The sequence below is a fragment of the Notolepis coatsorum genome (assembly GCF_963971535.1).
Source record: "Notolepis coatsorum genome assembly, chromosome: 15".
In the NCBI taxonomy this organism is placed as follows: domain Eukaryota; kingdom Metazoa; phylum Chordata; class Actinopteri; order Aulopiformes; family Paralepididae; genus Notolepis; species Notolepis coatsorum.
The window spans coordinates 68,120,832-68,142,409 of record NC_140179.1 but is presented as its reverse complement, the minus strand read 5'-3'; the positions used below and the strand labels follow the sequence as shown (position 1 = coordinate 68,142,409).

The following is a 21,578-nucleotide window of genomic DNA, read 5'->3' as shown; positions in this document are numbered from 1 at the left end:
CCAGTTCTCTTGCTCTAGCTGGGCCCTCAGAATGTCCCCTGAGTAATTCTTGAGGGATCTGGCAAAGATAGTTTTATGACCAGTAAAAACCTTTCTCTGCACCTTCCTCGAACAATAAATGAGATAGTGGTCACTGATCCCATACTCTATGACCCCACTCCTAGGGATGTTCACTTTGTCTGTAACTAGGATTAAATCAATAGTAGTCTTGGATACATCAGTTACGCGAGTGTGCTCTGAGATCAATTGCTTCAGACTGAACCGTTTACAGAAATTGGTATAAACTTTGTGGGTTGGAACAGAGGGATTTGTGACATCAGTATTAAAATCGCCCATTAATATACATTCTTTCTCCTCCCCTCCCCAAGATGACAATACAGCCTCAAGGCTCTCATAAAAAGAGTTCGAGACTGGGGGTCTGTAGCAAATTCCAAATAGAATTGGCTTGGAATGGGGCTGGTAAATGTCCAAGAACAGGGATTCGATTTCATCAGTAGAGACCGATCTAAGCTCATAGTTAATGTCTGAGCGGATGTAAGCGCAGACTCCGCCGCCGTTTCTGTTTCGATCTCTTCTCACAAGTGAATAATTGTTTATACCAATTTCGGAGCTGTCGATGGAATTATCGAGCCATGTCTCCGAGCAGCAAAACAAATTAGGATTTGTCGCGGTAACGAGAGAGCGGATTTCCTCCATTTTGCTGAGTAAGCTTCTCACGTTGAGATGGACAAAGTGCAAACCTTTCTCTGCGGTTGCATTAGCAAGTTTAAGAAACGCGTCGGCTGTCACTGAGGAATCCAGCATCTCGGTGGTAGAAGAATATTTAAAATCTGCAGGGGGACTGCAGTCCAACACTGGGCCGGGATTTGGTTGTACATTCCCAGAAATTAAAAGCAGAAGAAGAACTAAAAATCTCTTTCTTGTCCAAGAAAGCGGGAGATTTGCCTTGATGGCTGTGGTGTCAGAATGAGTGGCCGTGTATGAGAGAGAGCTTTTTAAAACAGTGAGGCTGAGAAGCCGTCTCCAGCTTGCAAAGCTTGCATAGCTGAGCGGGTTAGGGAGATGTTGAGACGGTGGTTGCCCAAGAGATAAACCATTAATGAGAGAATGATTGTCATGCGAAGAGACAAGAAGAGTAGGCATCATATAGCCTGACTCGCTAGCTGTACTCCTCCAAACTTCCCCATAGTCACAGTGGATTAGCAAGCAGAGCAAGTACACAAATAATTTCATTGTCACAGACCAAAAAAGGGGCTCAGGGGAGTAGGTACCTCGATTGAAGAGTTTAGGGCTAGAGTTATGCAGGGCTCAGAACAGATGGATGGAAGCAGTAGAGGGCTACTGCTGGTAGCTGGTAGCCTGGGGCTGGCCTGGTGGCTGGTAGCCTGGGGCCTGGCCTAGTGGTGGTGGCTGGTAGCTGGTAGCCTGGGGCTGGCTTGATTGTGGTGGCTGGTAGCTGGTAGCCTGGGTCTGGCCTGGTGGCTGGTAGTCTGGGGCCGGCCTGGTGGTGGTGGCTGGTAGCTGGTATCCTGGGGCTGGCCTGGTGGCTGGTAGCTGGTATCCTGGGGCTGGCCTGGTGGCTGGTAGTCTGGGGCTGGCCTGGTGGAGGTGGCTGGTAGCTGGTATCCTGAGGCTGGCCTGGTGGCTGGTAGCTGGTAGCCTGGGTATGGCCTGGTAGCTGGTATCCTGGGGTTGGCCTGGTGATGGTGGCTGGTAGCTGGTATCCTGGTGATGGTGGCTGGTAGCTGGTAGCCTGGGGCTGGCCTGGTGGTGGTGGCTGGTAGCTGGTAGCCTGGGGCCGGCCTGGTGGTGGTGGCTGGTAGCTGGTTGCCTGGGGCTGGCCTGGTGGTGGTGGTTGGTAGCTGGTAGCCTGGGGCTGGCCTGGTGGAGGTGGTGACTGGTAGCAGATAGCCTGGGGCTGGCCTGGTGGTAGCTGGTAGCTGGTAGCTGGTGCAGGGCTGGTGTAAACACAGCTACAGGCCACAGTCCACAGAGAAAGTAATAGCTCAAAAAAAGTCACAAATCGATGACTACTACAGTACTTACTAAAGGTAAAACTGTATTTTGTTAAAAATGATTGTTTAAAAGTACTAAAAACCCACAAAAAATACCAAACACTAACAAACATTCAGCACAGACAATGTGGATGCTGCCATCATATCAAGCATCAGTGATGTAACTTTCGGAATGAATGCTTTACGTTTGCCTGATCCACTAGCGTTAGCCGTTAGCAATGACAGCAGCCAGCTAGTAGCGATGGGCGTGAGTAATCGATTACTCGCGGCTATGAGAAAACTCAATCTTAAATTATAAAAAAAAATTTATTAAAAATGTTCTTTTATTATTATTATTATTTTTTTGCATATTTGTTTCACATGTATGTGTAAGATTATAACTAGGGCTGTCTTAAATACGTTGAAGCTTCGTTCGATGGGCATGGGATTATATGAAAATAAAATTTGAATCTATTAAAAAAATGATTTTTTTTTTTGGTGCAAAATCAACTCTGCCTCTCTTTGTTAACTACAACAAGCAATGCCGTTTGTTATTCAAGATGAGGTCGGACTCTGCACTGACAGATTGTGTTCATTGTGCTGCTTTTATAAAGCCTCAAATGACGGCTTACAATATTTCATGAATGCAAAGTGTTTAGTTTGTCTATGATTTAAAAAGGTTTAAACTTTACAGCACTGACAAAGTTGAAGAAAGTGCTGTGCAAGTCCGACAACATAAAAATATATATATAAAAAAAAAATTAAATTAAAAAAAATGTATCTCGAAGCTTCGAATTAAAATCGAATCTCGGCCCGAAGCTTCGAATTCCAAAAGAAAATTCGAAGGTCAGCCCTAATTATAACGGTTTGTTGGTTTCATTAAACATATACGTGAATGAACAAAATTAAGTTTTAATTAAAACAAATAAAATTACAAAAGTTAAATTTTTGTACTGTTTTTTTCCCCTCCACGAGTACGTAATACACAATTAATCGAGTATATCATGCGATCAATCGATCTGGATTTATTTTTTAAATGCCCATCCCTACCACCTAGCTTGCTTGTTTCAATTATCGCTATTAAGTCAAAAACAAAAACATATGTTAATGTGGAAGCTCAGACATTTCAACTATCAACGACATAACTTTCGGGGTGAATGCTTTTGTTCCTGGAAATAATATTAGTCTGCTGCAACTCCCAAATATCTAACTATTTGCAATGACAGCAGGCAGCTAGCCCGCTTGTTTGATTATCTCATGTTCACCATTAAGTAAAAACAAAATCATATGTGGGGGCTGGGGTTTCATTAGTATTTCAATATTTCCCAGCGACTATTGTCGTGGAAATGACTAAGAGAACAAAGGATGAGCCAAGTAAATCTGAACTGAGTAGAGTTATATAAAAAATTAACATAGATTTATTCATTGTGGCCACAGTGAAAATGCTCAGTTACTAATCAGAGACTACGAGTGTACACAAGCTTCTGACCAGGAAGTGAGATAGAACCCTGGTCAAGAGCGCCACCTGGTGGCCGATCGGCGGATCGCCCAGGGGAGAAACAGGAAGTGGAAGCTGGTGCTCATTTCAATTGGGTCCGATCACTCGGTAATAGTCCCAGGACTCGAGCTGATCACAACGGATAGTGATCCGTTACCAATAACTCGATAAACAACATGATTTGGACGTATATACTATTATACAACCTGGAAATGGATCGGATATTTCGACATCCCATAATAGAAAAAATTCTGTTCCACGCTCATCTCCCAACGGCGAGAGGAAGCTACGGTGAGTTTCAGTGTTATTTGTTAATGTCTTCGATACTAACTGCTCTGATGATCATATCACCCACACTAGATGAATGATATAACGTTGCCCACGGAATTATAAACGACCCCCCGCCCATCCGGTCAACATCAGATCATACGTAGTAACTCCTAGAACCACGTCCAGTTGAAATTTTTTATCTCGCACAGATTCCTACCAAACTGTATTTGATCATCAATATAATGCATTTAGGGCTATAAATAAAGTTCTGGAGAAAGCTGCAGAAAACAATAAAAACATACTTATACTTTAGACCGTATTTTAGTATGAATATGTGAATGAAAAAGTATAACGTTGCTACACCCTGAACAATAGATATAGGACATTGAATGGGCCATAGTAATGTCAATTGAGCAATACAATTTAAAAGGTTATAGCCCTGCAAAGAAGGGGAACTTCTCCATGTTAAATAGGGCTGGCGAGGGATGGTAAATTATGAATTTAACCCCGGCGATCAAAGTGTTAAACAAGCCTTGGCTAGGAGGTGTTATTGTTATGTCTTAACTGGCGAGGGAAATAGCTTTGCTACGGCTCACACACTAGAAAAGAAAAAGATAGGCCAAATGTCATCTTCTCCCCAACCTTGGTCGTTGTTAAAGAGACAGTGTCACTCTGTAGCCTAGTGTCTGGGCCGTTTAGTTGACCCATATTAAACTAGTCGAATATGTATGATAGAATATATATTTCTATAATGACATAATATTTGTCATGACAATATCTAATAGCAATATTGCGAGTTTTGCCCATCCCTAAGGAACCCTATAACCTGGTGCATTATTAAAAAGGAACACACCAAGATTACATGCTTATAGTCTTCTCCAGAGTGAGACAATAACATCGATACCAGTTTCCTCTCTGTGCGTCTTTCAGTATAAAGCTATACGGCTGCACAATGAATGGAAGTAGACAGTACTGGTAGCCTAGCTTAAACTCCGGGAGAGATGTTAGTTGGCCAGTGCCTAAGCTAATCGGTACTGTCCACTTATATTCATTGTGCTAACTAAGCTAGGCTAACGTCTAGACCAGGGGTCGGGAACCTATGGCTCGCGAGCCATATATGGCTCTTCTGGTGACAGCATATGGCTCCCAGAAATGTTTGAGTAAAAAAAATAAAAATAAAAAAATCTTAATAATACTGTGTCATTTTAAAGTAAACAGAAATTAGTTTTGAAGATACAGCCAATAGTATCTGTAGCTGAAGATATAGCGAGCAGAGCTGGCGAGGGAACACAAGTGGACAGAAATTAAAAATCTTCAACCTGAAGACCAGCTGATTCTTAAAACTTGGAACGAGCTTCCTGTGACATACCACACAATGCAGCGTGAGTATTGGCGTATTGACCATGTTTGGCTCTACATATTATGCATGTGGGCAGTCATTCTCGCATATGAGGAACATTAAGACCAACCTACGCTCACGTTTGACTGATCGAAGCCTCAACGCCTGCATGAAGCTCAACCTCACCACGTATGAACCAGATTACAAGGCCATCAGCAAAACCATGCAGCACCAGAAGTCGCATTAAAAGTAAGACATATATAGGGGAGCTCCAGTAGCTCACCGCGTACCTTGAGCGCTATTTCGGCGCCGGGGACAACCGTGCTCGTCACGGATCTGGGGTAGCAAGTTTCTAAGAGTAACTTTCTCAGAGTGTCTTCCCCCCATCTGTACCCCCATTCAACCTGTTTCTGTCGGTCATTCTTGACCAGAGAAAATGCGATAAACGCAAAAAAGAGCCAGCGGAATGGCCAAAGTTTATAAAAAAAAAAAAAAAAAAAAAAAAAAAAAAGTAAGACATATTTAATTTATTATAAGTTAAAAATACTATATGGCTCTCAATGAAATATATTTAGAAATATTTGGCTTTCATGGCTCTCCCAGTCAAAAAGGTTCCTGACCCCTGGTCTAGACGGATAGTAGGGATGCACAGATATGAAAATTTGCCACCGATACCGATTGTTCAACTAACACAATCGGCCGATACCGATACTTGTGGCAAAAAAAAATTATATATTTTTTTTGTAATATATATATTTTTGGGTAATATATATATATTTTTTTTATGAAACTACTGTATATTTGTGTTACAAATTGTGCTCACCGATATGAACATAGGCCTCTTTACTTACTTAAAAAAAGGAAACATCAAGAAATATCACTATCTCTCTCCCAGTATGGTCTGCCGGGATGCAGCTAGATACTAGTTCTCCCAGTATGGACTACCGGGCTGCAGCTGGATACTATGGTCTCAACCAGACAATAGGGTATATCTGCAGAGCCACAGAGCCCAACGTCTGGGCGGGGCTTCGTGGCATGGACGGGTTTGAGGCAAGGCTTCGTGGCGTGGACAAGTATTGTGGCATGGACAAGTCTTTGCACTACTGCGCATGCGGATGAGGGGGGGGGGGGGCTCTCTAGCTTGCTCTCTCTCTCGTTTACGACATACACAACTCTTGTTTACATCAGGGTCCCCCATTTTCAATTCATCATAACATGACATACAGATAGACAGTAATGTTACATCTAGACATTTATGACATACCAGATCTACAAATAGTAATGTTACATCTAGACATTTATGACATACCAGATCTACAAATATACTAGACATTTATGACATACCAGATCTACAAATATACAGCACTGTTTGTGATACAAAAATAGTAGAGTATTATATAGTAATAATAGAGTATACATTTGAGGGGGAATAAACTGTACATTGGAAGAGGTCTACAAATATACAGCACTGTTTGTGATACAAAAATAGTAGAGTATATATAATAGAGTATATACATTTGAGGGAGAATAAACTGTACATATACAGCACTCTGGAAATGATATGGAAAGGATAACACACATGCTGAGGTTACAGGAAGAGAAATTTGGGGAAAGATGGGGAAAGTGGGAGGATTATAAAAGGAACGAGAACGACATCACAGAGGAAGAACCAAATGCAACACAAGAGAGCGAAGGGTAAAGGAGGAAAGATGTTCAAGCAGGGTCTATGAACCCATGTCACACACCTGTACTTTAGTTAATATTATCTATTTTGTTTTTGGGATATTACAAGTGCTGAATGCTTTTATACCTTATTATTTATGTCTGTTTAACAGTGTGTTATTAAATATTCAGGGATGATGTGGTTTGTGAATGGGTGAAACAAAAGGCAAAGTGAAAGTTAATAAACAAGAGAAAAAAAAAGAAAGGACGAAGGAGAAGGGAAGAAAGAAACTCAAGGAGGGTCTCTGGACCCAGATCACACATACAAACCTTAGTCAGCATTTATTGTCTTTGAGTAGGAATTACCTGTTTATGCCTGTTTAAGGGAGATACACAATCAGCCTTTGTATCAAATACCTAGAAAACAACAGTAGGGGAACAAGACAACTAACCATGTGATACCCATGTAAATATTTATGTGCACTGTTTTTTCTTTTTGTTTTTATTGTGATACTAGTCTCTTCATTTTTTATTATTTATGTTTTGTAAGTGCTGTCTGTCTGAATAAATGTTAATAAAAAATTTAAGTTAAAAAAAAAAAAAAAAAAAAGGAGCCCTAGCCATATTTTCAGAAAATTCACCTAAAAGTACATACCCAAGTAAATGGAAGATTGCTCCACTTCTACAAGGGCCATTTGCATGTTCTTGGTATATAGGGACATCTATGGACCTCAGGGAATGTATTCCCAGTGTCAGAAATATTGTGTCCGTTACTATGCTTGAGTAAATTGTAATGAACCAAAAGGAGAATATAAATTATTATAAAAAAAGAAATTAATCTTTGACGGTGAATAACACCATGCTTGCTAACATTGACCAGACGTGAAGAAATTGACACAGAGCTCATTCAGCACCTTCTTGAGATCAAGTGTACAACGAATCTAAACAAATTAATAAAGGGCAGATGATTTACAGGGGGATTTGTAGATACAGTACTGAATTTTGCCATCCAGACACATGCAATTTGAAATATGAATATAGAATAGAAGGCCTATAAATGACCTTATTATGGCCCAAGTCATACATCTATGGATTGGGCCAAATCTCCTCTTTCCAATGGCAGAGTTAAATCTGGATTTAGTACCACCAGGCGCCCGTTACAGGGCAGCAAAGACTGTAAATGAAATCTACTGTAAGTACAATTACTTTTGTATAATGTCCATAGCTCCGCCATTTTTCACCAGATTGCGACAGTTTTTTTCTAGACGTTCACAGAAAGGTAAAGAAACAATATATGTTGTATTTTATAGCAATAACGTTCAGGTTTGTTCAACCCGTGAGATATAAATCACGTAAATAACGTCAATATTTTCTTTTCGCGTCAGCCGGCTGCAGGTTCGTGAGCTAGGTAGTGTAGTTTTATACATTTTTTATGTTCATCGAAAGCCCTGGGTCTCCTCTTTCTTAGGACTACAACGATTTCATGACGGCATCATTTCCTCGCATCTAAATCATCCGGTTTCTGATGCAATGCGTGGACATTTCTATAAGCTCATATTTCGTTAATAACACTTAAAATCATTGGTAAACAAACGTAGTGCTGAAAATATACACTTTGACTGCTGTTTTGATAGGGTTAAGGTCTTTCTCTTGGCTACATTTGAAAAAGAAACAACATTAATTAATACAGACTGTACTGATCCATCTATGACGTGAAATAAATCTCGGCCCGATACCCGATTAAGAGGTCAAAGGTCGAATCTGTAAAGTCGTCAAACAATGACCTCTAGGCAAGAGAGTCCCACTTGATATCGCACTTTGTTTATTATTATTTTGTTTTGGTCTGACGTGTGGGTTGGAGTCGAGTATATGCCCTACGCACGGTTGTCTGTGGCACCACTTGTGCAGATTCTAAAATTAAGTATTATCCTCTCTGGGCTCCAGCATTGACATTTTCCAGGACCTGCTTAGCTAATGGGGCCTGCCAGTTGATTTGCTAAATAGGCTAACTTTGTGCAGGATTCTACCAAGAAGAACAAGTGAAGAATTATTATTCGATATAGAACTTGCCATATGGGTTCCTTTAGAGATAAGCCAATGTATCTCTCTCTCTACACATCAGAGCAAAACAAAAAAGGTAAACAATGTGCAGTGCCAAGAGGGGCTATTTTGGCTAGAGGTCGCCGTTTGACAACATTACTGAAGGGGCCGTTCTTCACCTTTTTTTTGTGGACACACCTTTTTCTTTTGAGCTTTATTCTGTTGTAGTGTTCTTAGTTCTGAAACAGGGTGTGTTCAGTGTCATCTATAACAACTTTCCCACTTCATTTTTGGATTTGGGGAGAGAGTTGCTCATTTTCACTAATCATTTTGTACTGCCTTAGGCTTTGTGTCCACCGGGGACGTTTTTTTCAAGACTGACCGCTTTGAAAAGCAAAAAAAAAAAGCTCAGAGCGTTTTCCTGAGTCTCGCGACTGCCGCGGCTCCACCACTTAGGTGCTCGATGTTGATTGGTCGGTCGAAAAAAGTTACCTTGATGAGCGGCGCTCCTCTTCAAAAGTTGAACTAGTTTCAACTTTATGCGCTGGGAGCGCTCCGCCCAAAAACGCTGGCCGCCGAGAGCGCTAAAACGCGAGGCGCGGCGCTGGGAAAAGGAGCACTCCTGTCGCGTCTGTAGCATAGAAATGAATGACAGAAAGGAGCTGACAACTCATAAAACGTCCCCGGTCAACACAGGCCCTTAAACCATAGAAATAACATGTAGGGCTACACCATATTGCTACACAATATTTTGTATCCATCACAAAAAAGATTTTGTCTATCTTTGGTCTATTTTGTCTACCTCCTTTTGGATTTTTGCACTTTAAAAAGTTTGCATTTTGTACTTAGTTTTGTACTTTAGTTTGTATATTTAGTGTCGTGTACTTTTTTACTGTATGAAGCACAATCTGATTGATTGAAAACTTTACATCAGGGTCCCCCATTTTCAATAATGACATTTATGACATACACAACATACAGATATATATCATGACATTTATGACATACAGGTATATACAGTACTGTTACATTTGTGACATGTATACAAGATATAATATACAGTACTGTTAAACAGAGATCCTAACAGAAAATATATACAATACGAGGGGGAGGAAACTGTACATTAGGAGGGGGTGGGAGTGGGGGGTTGGACATTTACAGGGGCCAGTTTCGAGTCGCAGCCTCCCGTAGGTGCCCTTTGAGAGCGGTTTTGAAGGTGGGTAGGGATTCACATTTTTGTACGGCTGTGGGTAGGGCGTTCCACATTGGTGTGGCATAATTGCGAAACGTGTTTAGTCCCTTGTTTGTGCCGAATCTGGGTTGAACATGTTTGTGGAACTCCTCCCTGTGGTGTTGTGGTCGTGGTATTCACGGACCTTTGGGAAGTATTTCGACATGTATTTTGACAATATGTCAATGCACATGTCCACCCTCCTCTGTTCATAAATGGCCAGCAGGTGGAGAGAGTAGACAGTTTTAAATTCCTTGGCACCACCATATGTGATCATTTACAATTGGGAAGTTAACATCAGCCACATAATCAGCAAGGCCCACCAGAGGCTCCACTCCCAGCGCCAACTTAAGAAGTTTGGTGTGTCCAGGGAGGCGATGCTCAGCTTCTACAGAGCCACTGTGGAGACTGGAGAGTGTCCTCACCTTCTCAGTGACGGTGTGGTACGGAAACCCCACCGTCCAATGGGTGACAGCTAGAAAGAACTGTACGCACTGTGTCAAAAATCATTGGCTGTGATCTTCCTTCTGTGTTTTTATACTGCATGTACTGTATGTTTGGCACAGAGACAAATCCCAATCAACCATGTGTTGAAATGGCAATAAAGTTTTCTATTCTATTCGATTCTACATTGGTCGTGTAGTGTATCTTGTAGACCAGGCCCATTGCAAGTTGCTGTACTCTGTCTTCTACTCTAAGCCATCCTAGGTAGTCAAAGTGGGCAGGGGTGAGGTGGGTTCTAGGAGTAAGGTCAAGCAGTAGTCTGACCAGTTTGTTTTGTGATGATGTTTGTGATCTTGTTTTTAGTGCCTTTGAGCTGCTTTGGGGGCTCATACAGAACCAAGCATTTCACTGTAATGTTTAATGTACCTTATATATATGTGGCAAATAAAACAAAACACAGATGTATGAATTGTATAATTGGGCGTAGTTCCCCTTTAAGTCTACATAGCTACACGACTGAATGAGTGAAAACTTTATTTAACAGATTGCAGATAGTTGCTATATAGTGTATACAGTAGGCACATTTTGACATGCTTTTAAAATCCATAATGACGTCACGCACCCTTCCTGTTGTAGCGCGGGTCGAACCCTCGGTTCTCCTTGGACCCGGTGCCGACGCCGAACATCCGGGGCAACACGACGAACGTGAAGAGAACCGCCGTGAAGGCGACGACGCCTTGTTGTGATGCTGACAGCACCATCCTCCTCCTCGGCTAACAGGCAGGCAGCGGTGCTGAACCACACAAAGGACCGTGGATAGTCAACACTAACAGCGAGATGCGATATAATAAAGCCTAGGAGGAGGAGGACCCTGGCGAGGCTGTGTGGCGTTAGCGACTATTTTAAACCTCGACCATTCCCTTTCTTTCTTTCTTTCTTTCTTCTTCGATCCAAATCCAAATGTGGTCAATCAGGAGGACCAACAAGGCAACAACATCAACAACCTTCTGAGAGCGAAGACGGAGCCGTGATTGCGCCTGCGTCAAGCCAGTTTAAATAAGGGATTCTATTTCCGTGTAGAAATTGACTAACCTTTTCAAAATAAAGGTTCCCATTGTTTGTTGGATACAATGTTGATGAAACCTGTTGTATCATGTCATCGATTGGATTGAATTGATTGAAAACTTGAATGAACAGATTGCAGAATGGGTACAGCTCAAACTGTCAAATGATAATTTACGTGTATGTAGAGAGATTATATTAAAGGACTCTCGTTTCATTAGCAATGGAGATTAAACTCAAAGCAAGTGTCCAGGTCACCACTGGTCCTGGACTCTATACTCCAGCCTCAATTACTTCCTCCCTGCTAGTATATAGCCTAGTATGGGCCTTAATACGATTTATCAAAAGTATTTTCTTTCATTAGCTAATTATGTTTAAGACACATTTAAAAGAAACAATGTGATATGTGTGAATTATTGGAATTAGAATCTCATTATTTGTCAAGTAACTTTGTATACAAGGAAGGAATATGCCTATAGGGTAAAGAGCAATGTCAGGAGTATGTAGCCTGCCTAGCATTGCTATTGAAAGAAGAGAGATTCCTTTATCATCTGGTCTATGTGTTTTAATATGTTGTTTAATCACAGGCTAAATCATTTTTACATATGTTACTTATATATATATATATATATATATATATATATATATATATATATATATTTTTTGGTACACGTTATAGATAATGTAGAAATTCCCCAAAATATAGTTTATTTTGTGTTAGTGTCAGAGACAAAAGCATTAACACGTGTATGCCAAATGGATTGCTTTTATTTTTAATACAAAACTTCTCGAAAGAAAGTCTTAATTAAGTTACCTTGACACAGCTCGCGAGAGCAAAATATGGTTGACTTACTTCCTGTCTGAACTTCTTCTTCTTCTTCTTCTTCTTCTTCTTCTTCTTCTTCTTCTTCTTCTTCTTCTTCTTCTTCGTCTTCTTCTTCGTCTTATTTTGGTGTGTAGAGCGCGTGTATACCAAACCCAGCCGCATTTCTCGGAGACGCTCTCTGATTGGCACTGACTGACGCTCTCTGATTGGCCACTGCCGCGTTTGCCCAATCCGTGACGAGCTGTGTCTTTGCCCATTTCCACGTCAAACAGCCTGCAAACCATAGATATATATAGAACACTAGATAGCTTAAGGTGGAGTCACCAGCGTCTCTGAACCGCCGCCATCTTGCTCGAGTCAGCCTTGAGTGAGGGTGAGTGATCTGCACAGACAAAAATACTCAGTCATAACTCGCTGAAATATTGACGGATTTACAAACGGTTTGGTTTATTACAAGCATTATTAACGTGGCTATGATTCAAGCGGTTTGTAAAAAAAAAATCTTAAAAAAAAAACATTTTTATAAGTATGCAGTATCATAACTACATATTTGATGTTTATAGCAAACCAACCCGTTTGAAAATCGGTAAAGAATTGAGCAATCTATGGTTATTTAAATAGTACATGCACCATACATTAATGTTATCAGTAGCTGAGCTGCCCCTGGCAAGATGGCCGCCCTACGACGACGTCGCTCTCCATTGGCCGGCAGCGCGGGTAAGCTATCTAGTGTTCTATATATATATCTATGCTGCAAACTACCTGATTGATTGATTGATTGAAAACTTTATTAACAGATTGCAGAATGGGTACAGTACAGTAGGCCTACAGCTCAATACATACAATTGTTAATGGGATGCAGACCAGAGAAAGACTTTCGTCTCGTTTACATCAGGGTCCCCCATTTTCAATTCATCGTAACATATATGACATGACATACAGATAGACAGTACTGCTACATCTATACATTTATGACATACCAGATTTGCAAATACAGTACTGTTTGTGATACGAAAAGAGTCCAGAAAAAAAGTATATACATTTGACGTAGAAACTGTACATTGGAGGAGGTTGGGTAGGTTGGGTAAGGTTAGACAAACTCTAACCGTAACCAACTTCGAAAGAGTGTCTAAGCTTAACCGTCGAAAGAACTTGCCGTCACACTCGAAGCAGTGGCGGCCCGTTAAAAGAGAGAAGAAGAAGAAATATTTTTTTATTTTTTTTATAGCCCTATAAATAATATAAACATGTTTAAAATGAATAATATTTACTCATTTTAAGTATGTTTGTGTTTCCAATGCACAATATAACGTTAATATATCAAATATAAATAATTGTTTTCATGGAACAGGAAGTGACTGTCTGATAGAGAATACGTTCCGTAGCCGCATTTCTCTCGGGCAACCCGTAGCCGCATTTCTCTCGGGCTAGACGCAATAGCGCTTACAGTGGGCGTGCATGCCGTGCACTGGTTTCATCGCTGTATCCGTCGCAGCCAATCAGTGCGTAACGCGCTGTGCGTTGAAATATGATGTATTATGATGGAAGCCGGGCGCGTTTTAAAGCGATCAAAGCAAGCAGCGTCTATAATTTCCGTAGCCGCATTTCTCGGAGACGCTCTCTGATTGGCCGATGCCAGTTTTTTCCGTAGCCGCATTTCGCGGAGACGCTCTCTCTGATTGGCCGACGACAGTTTCTGGTTAGTAGATAGTTACTAGATGCTAGCTGTTGTGTTGTTGTGATGCAGTCACACTTTGTCTTAGAGCGTGACGGCAAGTTCTTTCGACGGTTAAGTTTAGGCACTCTTTCAAAGTTGGTTAAGGTTAGAGTTTGTCTTAGAGCAGGGCGATAGGAACGCCAGGTAGTTTGCAGGCTGTTCGACGCGGAAATGGGCAAAGACACAGCTCGTCACTCACACAGTACTTGTTGCCTAAGCTAAGGCTAACAAGAAGCTATATATGGATGCAGTGTGGACATGGAGTGGATTTACTTTATCAAGCCCTTCTGCCTGCTGGACCACTGTGCGTTTCAACTTAACAAGGTAGAGTTGCGATATCTCTCTCTCTCTCTCTCTCTCTCTCTCTCTCTCTCTCTCTCTCTCTCTCTCTCTCTCTCTCTCTCTCTCTCTCTCTCTCTCTCTCTCTCTCTCTCTCTCTCTCTCTCTCTCTCTCTCTCTCTCTCTCTCACTCTGATTGTGTAGGGCATATTGGAAGCGTGGCTGAATTTGACTGACTGTGATCACATATTGATTGATGGCAATGGTGATAGTTGTACCTAATTAAATATTCGCCAATGCGTGGTACATGTTTGCAAAATGTTTGGTATAGCGCCCCCCATGGAGAAGAATGTACCGGCCGCCACTGGCTCTAAGTCTAAGACAAACTCTAACCTTAACCAACTTCGAAGAGTGCCTAAACTTAACCAGTGTAGAAACAGGCGTCGGCCAATCAGAGAGCGTCTCCGAGAAATGCGGCTGGGTTTGGTATACACGCGTGTAGCGCACATGTGTCAAAATCTCAATGCCCACCTAGGCGCAATTAAACTGCCATGTGATAGAGATCAAGCGCACTTCGCAGTCCAAATGTCCCGATTTTTCAAGCAAATGCAGAGAGAGAGCATTGCACCTGTAGTAGGCTATCATCTTTTTATTGAATTAAATGCACCAATCTGCTTTTGTGGACCATTAGAGGAGGACCCAATATTTAGTCTTCAGTTGTAGGCTACCTTGTGTTTTTATTTACTTTCGCCTTTAAAAGCTCGCCAGTCATCCATTTTCACTCGACTCAAGCCGTGGAATTAATTTATTCGGTTGCATCAAATTTGACTTTATCAAGTGGATTACTGCTAATTCACCATACCATACTCTGAAATCAAAGCAGTGAAAATTATTGTTTTTTGCGCAAAATAACTAATTTAAACGTAATAGCTATTATTAGCTTGCAAATACATCATTATTTAAATTAATTTCACATATCTACTCTGTGAAAATAATAGTTTTGTGTGAGACCTATTCTAACAGGTTTTACTCTCAACTGGATCGTGGTTGAGCCTGACAATATTGGGTTCTTGTCCCTATAGTCATGCACCCAGCCTATTAGAAGTGTACCTCGACATGCATTTTTTTTTTATATACTTTATTGTGTCAAAGAAAGTAATTTTACATTTAGGTATAGTATGTGTACCCACATACATATCCATACTTACATACGTACATACACACACAAATGTACATACGCATATTTTAAATCTTTTTTTCTTTTTTCTTTTTTCTTTTTTAATTATTTTTTAAACAAACACATAAACATAAACATAACAACATAAAATTAGATATACAAGCATTAATTAACAGTGCACATCCAATGAAATCACCATTTAAATAAATGTATTATACAAGATATACACCTAATACTTGCTATCTAAATGGCTGCTTTCTTATATAGCGCTTTTATCCAAAGCGATTTACAATTTGTTACTTACATATATTACCCATTCACACACCGACGGCGGAGGCAACCATGCAAGGTGCCAACCTGCTCATCGGGAGCAATTAGGGGTTAAGTGTCTTGCTCAAGGACACATCGACACGCTGCCCAGGAGGAGCGGGAATCGAACCAGGAACCTCCGGATTGCCAGACGACTGCTCTACCTCCTGAGCCACTGTCGCCCCTATCTATCTAATACCCTACACACATAGCTTAAACTATATTTCGGTGGAATAACTTCATATACCGGTAGTTTGAGACGAGTCAGCGAAAATTCGTTGTAATTTATATTATCCGATTAAGCATTGAAATAACATGTGTCTAGATTTGAGGAGTAACCAAACCAAACCCTGTCTAAAGAAACTTGAAACTTGAACTTGAACTTGAAACTAAAGCCACGCCCCAGGGCCCAGGCCCCACCCAGCATCAGACCAATCTAACAGGTATATAGAGAGCATAGGAATTTCTTTACAGGCATTTCCAGCATACTAAAGTTGGCTCCCTAATCTGTGCACGGGATCGTTCGGATCATTAAGGTAATCAGTTTAATTTTGTTATATCATGCCGTATAGACTGACATGAGACTCAACGTTAATTTTTTAATTATAGCTAAATGTTTTAATTTTTTTCATCTAAATTGTTATATGTATAGCTAAAATACCAAATAACGAAATAGTATCCGAATCCGACAGGACGAATGTGTGCATGACAGAGCTTTGCTTCTCTAAAAATAAAACAATCTCACTCACTCAGACTATAACTTAGTTATATGCAAGTAACTTTTCTTTTTAGACTCATTATCAGGGAAAGGTATTCCGATGTGTTTCAAATTATACGTGTGGTTTGCGTGCAGCTATTTAGATTAAAATGTATTATGTATATGTATATACAGGAAATATATGCAGGTATATTCAGACAGGTGTGGATACATATATATATTCGATAAATATAAATATAGACTAGTTCAAGTTCTTTATTTGTCAAATTCACAACAACAGGGGCATTGCAGGTAATGCAATTATTGTGTATCGAGCTCAGACTCAACAGTGCACAATTAAAAAAATAAATAAAATGAATACAAGAATGGTAACAATAAGTAGTAAGATCAAATACAATATAAAATGAGGTAAGATAAAATAGTCAATAATTTATCTATATTCAATATTATTAAACATGGTTTATCATACATCAATCCCCACTTGATTCTGCATGTGGAAATGCACACAATATATTTAATTATGTTGTTCTTGTAGGCATTCATGTTCAGCCAAAACGGGCTACGTTTACACTGCACGCCTTATGAACTACAATTCTGATTTATTGCTCAGACCGTTTTTCTTTTTGGCTGTTCACATTATTTTTTAAATGTGGCCAATATCAGATTCCAGTGTGAACTCGTGGTCAGGATGAACAATAAAGAAGATGGATTGTAGATGAGGTAATTGTGACGAAATGTCAATCAAGAGTGGCGTAAAAGTCGCATGAAATTCGCACAACTGTTCAGACTGATGACGCATTGCGACAAATCAGACCTGGCTGGCTGTATCTGATTGAGGACCACTCATGTATGCAGTGTGAACGTAGCCATATAGGTGTTTCCAAATATATGGTGTTGGGGAATACAATAGGCTGCACGTCATTTATTGTAATATAAATGATTGCAACTTGTCTGAATTGTATATAAACGGATCCCCAAGCTCATCACCCCTGATTTCAGTAAATCAATGGCACCCAGCTATATAGTCTTCCATGGGGTCCGAATGATCCATATCAATAATATATACATATACATACAACAACACATGGCACACACACACACACACACACACACACACACACACACACACACACACACACACACACACACACACACACACACACACACACACACACACACACACACACACACACACACACACACACACACACATACATAGATAGATAGAAACTGTCGTGGAAATATATTATCATACCATTGTGGTATTGTATGAGAGGGCGCTGTCATCAGATATCAACGTAATGTGTGCGTTTCTCTTTAAGAGAAGCACACATTAGCCAGTCAAAACAATATGGTTATGAACTATGTTGATCCTTGCTATAAGGCCATAAGTGACATTGTTATGGGATCCGCTCTGTTTTCCTTGTGAGGCAGCCATAATAGTCATTTCAGCCAATCCTCAGGGTGATGTTCCAGCTCCTTCCACGTCATATGTATATATTAATTTTGTATTAACGGTCTTGCCGAACGAGAGATCGTCCTCACTTGGTGATCGGACATTTGTTTACATGGTCTGATCTTCAACTGTGCATTCCTTATCAATTGATCTATGTGAGGAATTAAATCTATTTTCTATTTCCTTATTTCAGCTTTTGGACTCAGAACAAGTTATTGCTCATTATTATATTATTAATCTCCCATAACAAAACTTTATTGCCATTTCAACACTGTTGATTGGGATTTGTCTTGGTGCCACATGCAGTACAGACAATGTTAAAAACATACAATATAAAAACACAAGAATACAATCCCCACAATAAAAAGTTTTACACAAACAATTAAAAAGAAAAAATGCTGCAGTACCTAAAATAAATTGCTCAGTGTTCCAGTTTGAGTGGCTTGTGCTAGCCCTTGTTGTGCAAAGTGCCTGTACATTTTTACTTGAGTTCAGGTGACGGACAGCCTCGGGATATGTACTGTTTTTAAAACGGGATGTCCTGCACCTGAGACACATACATACACATACTGTACAAAAAAATACATACAAGAGAAAACAATATTGCGCATCATGAAAGATATGCCTGTAAAAGGCAGCATTATCATATTCCGCTTGTCACAGTTAAGAAAATAATAAGAACAAATAATTAAAAACAAAAATAAATAACCACTGGACTACTGCTCTCACTAGCTAATTAATACATTCATAATTTATATGTTTAAATGACGATTTGCTATTTAATGAACGTATGTGTTCTTTGCTGTGTTCATATAAATGCCATTACCCATTTCTTAGCCACTGTGTCAATGTGCTCTACACCCATGTCAGTTAATATCTATTATTTATAACTCGCATATTTAACCTTATGAACCTGTTGTATGGGTTCAGAAGTGCAGAATAACCACCCAGTCAATCAAGCCTATTGTGTTTCATCTTCGACATGTGCTATCTGCCGAAACTCTCCTCAGGTGGGGATGAACACCAGGACAAAGTTACATTATTTAACATGTAACTCCCCCCCTGCTCTGGCAGTTTGTGTCATATGAGTGTGGTGATGTCATCAGTGTTGGCATGGGTGAAACCAAGTAGAGGGGGGTTTCTGATTCCATGTGAATGTTGTCTGTGTGATGCTGTTATGTATTTGAAAGCTGAAGAGGTCTTAATATCCTTGAATGTTGTGTGATGTAAAACATAATATGAAGAAAATACAACGTGAAATACTTACCTTTACTTAGGTATCAATGAAGCACACCCCTGCGGAGAGAATGGTGTATACAGAGATGATTTGGCTAGAACGTCTCTATATTTATTTAGCAAATACATGTTTTTTGCATCTTGAGTCTGCCTCCTACCACCCTCCTAGGCCCTTTGGCTGGGCTATCTCACAAGGCTTATAATTATTATTTATCCAGCATCTGGGTACAAATGTTTGGACGTCTGCATACAATCTCCATAACGTTTGATAATAATAGCCTAAACAATGAACAAAGTCACCGCACAACTAATTTATTGAGATGCATGTTCACAAATATGAACGAAACCGTCCCGGGGCCTGGACCACAGGAATGTTTTCAAATGATGTGAATTCTTAAAATGGGTGACATTCTCATTTAAATCTCCTTTGAAAGCAGGGACATGAGCAAAGCATTCCAATGTTTCACTAAAACAGACAAAGGCCATTTGAGCTGGAAACAGCCTGTCCATTTCTGTCAATCTTTTTATTATGTTTCCATATATGAGATGAGATGTATTAATATATCACTGATTCTTGAGAGTCGGGACAAAACACCTTTTAATATTATATTTTGAGAATGCACACTATATTGATTAGAGTTGTATATTCATGTAGAGAAAGGTCTGAGCTATTGTAAAGGTGCGGGCTCTACATAGAAAAACATTTTGAACAAATTCACATGTTTCCCTTTGAAACTTGATTTGGGTTAACTCCGTCAGACACACAAAAAAGTATATAATTCTAATTATTCCAGTCCAACAAGAATCTAAGGTTCTGAAGTATGTTGTAATAGTGTTTAGTTACTCTGGTATGCAATCAAATATAATATATAAAGTTTAAACCTCAGGTGTAATTTCACACTATTCTGAAAACACAGATTTAGAAATATTTGCATTTTCAAACTTTGTTTTTAATTTTGATATGATAAAAAAAAGATCATTAAGTAAATAAGACAAGAGGATGAAGATCTGATGCTCCTTTATTACTTAAACAACATAAACTGAAGAAGGAATTTGTATTTTCCACAGAATTAACAAAAACAAACATCTGACGGTGTTGACAAAGATCTGACGGAGTTGACAAGAAACTGACAGAGTTGACTAAATTGTATATGCATCTCTGATAAATGAACACATGCATTTTTTAAACAGATGGAAGTGACAATGATAAGAACTAATAACTCCTTGTTAATGTTAATACTGAACATTTTGTTAACTCAATTGTAATAACAACTAACTTTACATATACACTGTTTCCAACTATTACAAAATGCACTGTTTCCAACAACAAAAACAGTCATGGAGACCAGGGCCCTGTTTCTTGTACCTGGATAACTGAGTTAGCCGGATAACTTTAGCTGGATAACTGGGTTAGCCGGACTTTCCGGTTTCATGTACCTGGATTTTCCAAATCACCATGACAACATATCCAAAAGTTTGAGCCTGGTCGAAAGCAGAGTTCAAGTTCAAGTTAGCCTGAACTATCGCCACGCCCCCGCAAAGAAGTGACAGCCCGTTTCCTGAAACTATTCCCACAGTCTACGATCTGCATTATACCATTCTGAATTACGTTTTTGTGCTCCATTCTTCCAGAGGGGGCTTTTGAAATGTAAAATAGACCCAAAATGCTGATATTAAATTCACTTTGTCCTAAATAATGCACGTTATATATACCGTGGCGACGGTGGCGCTCGCTCGTGCGATGTACACATGATGTGGTTATTTTAATTGTAACTGGGATTAAGATGTCTGATGAGATGCGCTGTTTGACGGATTTGAGAAATTGAATGAGCCGTTGACGTCACATTAATGAATGAGGATAAAGAGATAAACTTCATTCAAAACAAAGGATATTCTAAACACGGGTCTCTCGTTCATTAATGTATAAACAATGAATTTATCCCATCTGGCCCAGTGGCCCAGCGGTAGTGCTCAAGCCTGCCAATCCAGTGACCGGGGTTCAAATCCCGGTGTTTCCAATATTATCTTTTTGAATATAATATTAATGATTATACGCCAAAGTAGCCTGGTTTTAAGTTAAAATATTATAAATCTACATGCATTGAGGATGTCATTCTTTATATAGCTCTCAACGTGCACCAAATTGAATTATTCCTATATTGCAAAAAGAAGGAAAAGACTAGGGTCTTGAACCCCGGTCGTCCGTGTGAAAGTCAAAAGAAGAACCCGTTACAGCACAGAGAAGATAAGTAAAAGATTGACTATACATCAATCAATGGGTAAGAGAGCCGTATCGTAATTCTGTATAACAGTTAACTAA

The 21,578-nt window shown here is 39.8% G+C and overlaps 2 protein-coding genes across 2 annotated transcripts in view; one reads left to right on the top strand and one right to left on the bottom strand.

The window, feature by feature from the left end:
- LOC311241489 (uncharacterized protein) overlaps nucleotides 1–11,514 on the bottom strand; it is a 31,236-nt gene extending 19,722 nt beyond the window's left edge. The window contains exon 1 of the mRNA XM_084330331.1: nucleotides 11,101–11,514. Within this exon, the coding sequence (XP_084186457.1) occupies nucleotides 11,101–11,239 (139 nt within the window). The 5' untranslated portion in view covers nucleotides 11,240–11,514. The remainder of the gene's footprint in view (nucleotides 1–11,100) is intronic.
- A 4,830-nt stretch (nucleotides 11,515–16,344) lies between these two features.
- The window catches only part of cmah (cytidine monophospho-N-acetylneuraminic acid hydroxylase), a 127,754-nt gene continuing 122,520 nt past the window's right edge, over nucleotides 16,345–21,578 (top strand). The window contains exon 1 of the mRNA XM_084330608.1: nucleotides 16,345–16,384. The gene's annotated coding sequence lies outside the window, so the exon portion shown is untranslated. The remainder of the gene's footprint in view (nucleotides 16,385–21,578) is intronic.